Source organism: Coffea eugenioides, chromosome 7 (assembly GCF_003713205.1).
Source record: "Coffea eugenioides isolate CCC68of chromosome 7, Ceug_1.0, whole genome shotgun sequence".
In the NCBI taxonomy this organism is placed as follows: domain Eukaryota; kingdom Viridiplantae; phylum Streptophyta; class Magnoliopsida; order Gentianales; family Rubiaceae; genus Coffea; species Coffea eugenioides.
This window is the reverse complement of record NC_040041.1, coordinates 10205640-10209952: the sequence shown is the minus strand read 5'-3', so window position 1 is coordinate 10209952 and position 4313 is coordinate 10205640. Positions and strand designations below refer to the sequence as shown.

General features: G+C 37.5%; 1 protein-coding gene across 1 annotated transcript; it reads right to left on the bottom strand.

The window, feature by feature from the left end:
• Positions 1-539: 539 nt before the first annotated feature.
• LOC113776837 (ABC transporter B family member 15-like) lies at positions 540-3528 on the bottom strand. Its single transcript, XM_027321893.1, has 3 exons — positions 3079-3528; positions 1727-2372; positions 540-1279 (listed from the first exon to the last, which is right to left on the bottom strand). The coding sequence occupies exons 1-3, from the start codon at positions 3526-3528 to the stop codon at positions 540-542; spliced, it is 1836 nt and encodes a 611-aa protein (XP_027177694.1).
• Between the last annotated feature and the right edge of the window lie 785 nt (positions 3529-4313).

Sequence of the window (4313 nt, the reverse complement as noted above, 5' to 3'; positions counted from 1 at the left end):
GCAAGTTGTAAGGTACAAGGTCTTTCATCGAGATCTACGCCAAATAGAAAGCAAAGCATTCCAATTGGCAGACGAAGTGTTTGCAATGATAAAAAGCAAAGTGATCCATTGTAGAAACTTCTCATGAAAGATAGTTTTCTTTGGTAAATGAAGGTTTCTGTTAACACACAAACTAAAAAGATGAGCAACAAAAAACGATCTGAAAAGTGCTAAAGTCAACTCAAAAGGGAAGGAGTAAAAGAAGGAGACCAAGAAAAAAAAAATCAGGAATTGATGAGCATGCCAATATTAATCTGTGAAGTAATGTATGTTGATTGAGTATTTCATTTTCTCTTAGTTACAATTGATCTTCTACAATAAATTTATATGGTTACATAAGCATTCATTCACAAACAGCATTTATTTCTTCCTAGTACAATATTAGAAAAGCACTAGTAAAATGAATATTAATAGCCAATGCAACATTTCGCTGTAAATTCATGTCCCCATTGTTCATCTCAGAGATAGTTGCAGAGAAGCATGCAGAAGGTGTAGGAAGTTTAGCTGATGTTATTGGTGGCATAGCGGTCACTTTGGAGGCTGAAAAGTGAGTAGTATGCTCCATTTGGACCTTTAGCCATCAGAGAAGAATGAGTCCCTTTCTCTACTACTTTACCTTTGTCCAAAACCGCTATTATATCACAGCACTGGATTGTACTTAGCCTATGCGCTACAACCACACTAGTCCTTCCCACCACCACTCCCTCAAGTGCACCCTGTAGGAGCTTTCCTGATTGACTATCAAGTGCACTTGTTGCTTCATCCAACAATAATATTGCTGGATTTTTAAGTATAGCAACAATGGCAATACGCTGCTTCTGACCACCAGATAGCTGCAATCCCCTGTCCCCGCACCATGTATCATATCCGTCCTGCAATGCTGCAACGAAGTCCTGAGCATTGGCAGCCTTAGAAGCCACAATGATCTCTGACTCGTTTACATCCTCTGATGCACAATATGCTAGATTTTGGCGTATGGTGCCTTCAAATAATGGGGGCTCCTGGCTAACGAGTGCTATGTGTCGTCTTGAAGATCTTAAGTGATAAGATTTTATATCTTGACCATCAATCATCACAGTTCCTCCAAGTGGACTATAGAACCTCTCAATTAAGCTGATTATGGTTGACTTTCCTGAGCCACTTTGTCCAACCACTGCTGTTGACTTTCCTGACTCAAATGTGAGTGAGAATCCTTTGAAAATGATGACGTCCTGCCTGGCAGGATATGCGAAATCAACATCTGTTAGTGGGGCTTTAGTCCCACATTGCTAATAGTAAAGGAAATTCTTTCCTTCGCTACCTATAAATATAGGGGTCTATGATCCAAAAAACTAATAGTCCATATAATGCTCTCTTGCTTTAGTCTCACATTGCTAATAGTAAAGAAAATTCTTTCCTTTGCTACCTATAAATATATATAGGGGTTCTATGATAGGATTAAATGCACCACTCAAGAGAGCATTATATGGACTATTAGTTTCTTGGGTCATAGGACCCCTATATTTATAGGTAGCAAAGGAAAAAATTTCCTTTGCTATTAACGACGTGGGACTAAAGCCCAAGAAACTAATAGCCCATATAATACTCTCTTGAGTGGTGCATTTAATCCTATCATAGGATCCCTATATTTATAGGTAGCAAAGGAAAGAATTCCTTTGCTATTAGCGATGTGGGACTAAAGCCACACTAACAACATCTTGCAATTCAACATGGCCTATGATCTTTTCAGGCATGTGGCCTTTTCGGTCTTCAAGATCAATTTGGGAGTACCGGTCCTGAATTGCAAATACAGACCTAACTGCATCTAAACCTGCAGCTAGGTCACTAGTCATTGTTCCTGCATTAGCAATGCAACGACCAGTGCTTATCAGCATCAAAAGAGTTTGGAAAAGTGCTTTTGCTCCTAGATAGCCATCGGCAATGAGTTTACCCCCGTACCAAGAATCAAGGGCCCACACTAATGTCAACAAACTAGAGGATACCCCAAGCACAATACCAGCAAACCATGATTGGCGAATACTTTCTTGTCGTGGTCCTTCTTGTGCTTTTTCGAGCATATGGAGAATTCGGGCTTGGCAGCTGAAGGCTGTGACAGTTCGAATATTGGTGACAGCTTCTGCTGCAAGCTTACGACTTTCTTCGTGAGCTTTAATGGACTTTTTTGACATGATTTTCAGGAGAGCAAACATACCATAATAGCAAATAATGAGAAGGGGTTGAGTGGCTAGTATCACCAACGCAAGCCTCCATGCAATAACAAGGCCCAAGGTGCATGCAATGGCCATTGCCGAAAAAGCATTGATGAGTAGCCCCATGCGATCACCCACTAATGAGTAATGACCGCACCTGTGCATGCCAAGTAAACGTCACTTAGATACTAGAGTTCAGCTACAGGATGTGCATTTTTCCAACAGGTAGTGCAACAAAGTTGTTCTTTTCAATGTATGTTCTAACTTGTATCTTAAAATGAGTCATTTCTTAATGATTAGTTCAAAGAGAGCTACAGGGTAACATGTTCCAAGTATACAGATTTGCACAGTTTCCATTCAAGCCTGGATTGGTTCAAGCCTGTAGCACCAGACTAATAGGATTTTTTTTTTCCTTTTTGGTTGGACATCTCTAGGATAGTTCAGAAAATAGTTTTCCATAGTGAACCTTGGTTCTGTTCAGAACTATATGGCATGAGGACAATAAGACCAGCATAGTGATAATTAGCCTGTTTTACCGGCAAATCATCTAAAAGTGAGCATTGAAGGCTCACTGTCTTCATGAAGTCCTCCAAAATAAATCTAGTAAATTATGGATTTCAATAGATATTATTATAACTGGTTTTAAATAAAAATACATGTTTCATTTTGAACAGGCGAAATGGATCCTTAAATTAACTAGACCAATAGTCGAAAGTTTCAAACATAGACTTGGTTGTAACAAATCTAAACTGGTGTATCATGTAATCAGAGCCAACACTGAGTAAGCCATTGTTACAAGATTAGATTCAATACTCAAAGCTGCATTAAATGATGTTTCCTGGGGAAGAATCCTACTTACCACATTGGCTAGTCTGGAGCAAACAACACCAGTTGTTTTCTCATCCTGATCAAACCACCCAATTTCAAAGCTGAGCATCTTGACAACCATCATTTCTCGGATTCTCTTGGTCAAGTGCTCCCCCATTGATGCAAAATTATAATGCTGGCATATGTTTATAAACACTGAGAACAATGCAAGCCCCACAAAGCACAAGGCATATACTTCTGTCTTCTGCTTGATCTCTTTATGATCCGTCAAGAAATACACTGATATCATCGACCCCATGGCACATGCATAAGATGGTTGAATTGCACAAAATAACATAGCACTTACACATCCCGCTGTTGCCTGCCTCCATTCAGGAACATTAATTGCCAGTAGTCTTCTGAATGTGGGTACTGAAAAAACTTGATCACTAGAACTTGTTCCATTGTCTGCTCTATGGCTTAGACAATTCATTAGACAATCTAACATTATTATGCATTTGATTTTAAAAAAATTGACATATTATTAATTAGCTTAGATGATTTTATTCTCCATTATGAATGTTAGACTTGGGTTTTATTCCACCAATCAGGATTGAAAATTGCGATTTAATCCCTGTTTACTTCCTCTACAGCTACGCACAGTTTTGGAACAGAGGGACGACTAAGATGAATCAAGCTTAATCAAGAAAGATGCAACCTAAAATACACTTAGCTGATTAGCCAATACTTTTTTTTTTCTTAGAGAGAGAGAGAGAGAGAGGAATAGCTGTAGCACTTAGCAGTCTTGTGCAATGTTAATTGGAATTTTATTGTCTGAATTTCTATCTAAATAGTGTATAAATTACAAAGTTTGTATGCTAATTAAAATTAAATTTACAAAAAAACAAAAAAAAAAAGGTGAGAGAAAAGCTTAATTGAAATTACATGTGGTCTCCTGTCCTGTCTTCTCCTTTATGATTTTAACTCCATAATTTATTATTTAAAAAATGGCCTGATATCTCTGCAGTTAGTAGTAGAGTTTAATTGATCATTATCTGCAGTTAGTAGTAGAGTTTAACTGATCATTATTTTGTTCAATCTTTGCAGACCATTCATTCTCCAGATTCTTTTTTTTTTTTTTAAATTAGTTTCTGCAGGAAATACAATAATATACAACATGAATTGCATTATCTATGATATATTTATCAGTCTATGCAGCTGCAATTAACAAGAGTAGAAGTATTTAACAGCAAATTATTGTTATATATCGTAATCAAA

Coding starts and splice junctions, on each gene's coding strand:
- LOC113776837 (XM_027321893.1), bottom strand. CDS start 3,528: ATGAATTGTCTAAGCCATAGAGCAGACAATGGAACAAGTTCTAGTGAT. Junction 2,373..3,078: donor TAGCCAATGTGGTAAGTAGG/ATTCTTCCCCAG, acceptor TGCGGTCATTAC/TCATTAGTGGGTGATCGCAT. Junction 1,280..1,726: donor TGAATTGCAAGATGTTGTTA/GTGTGGCTTTAG, acceptor CCCCACTAACAG/ATGTTGATTTCGCATATCCT.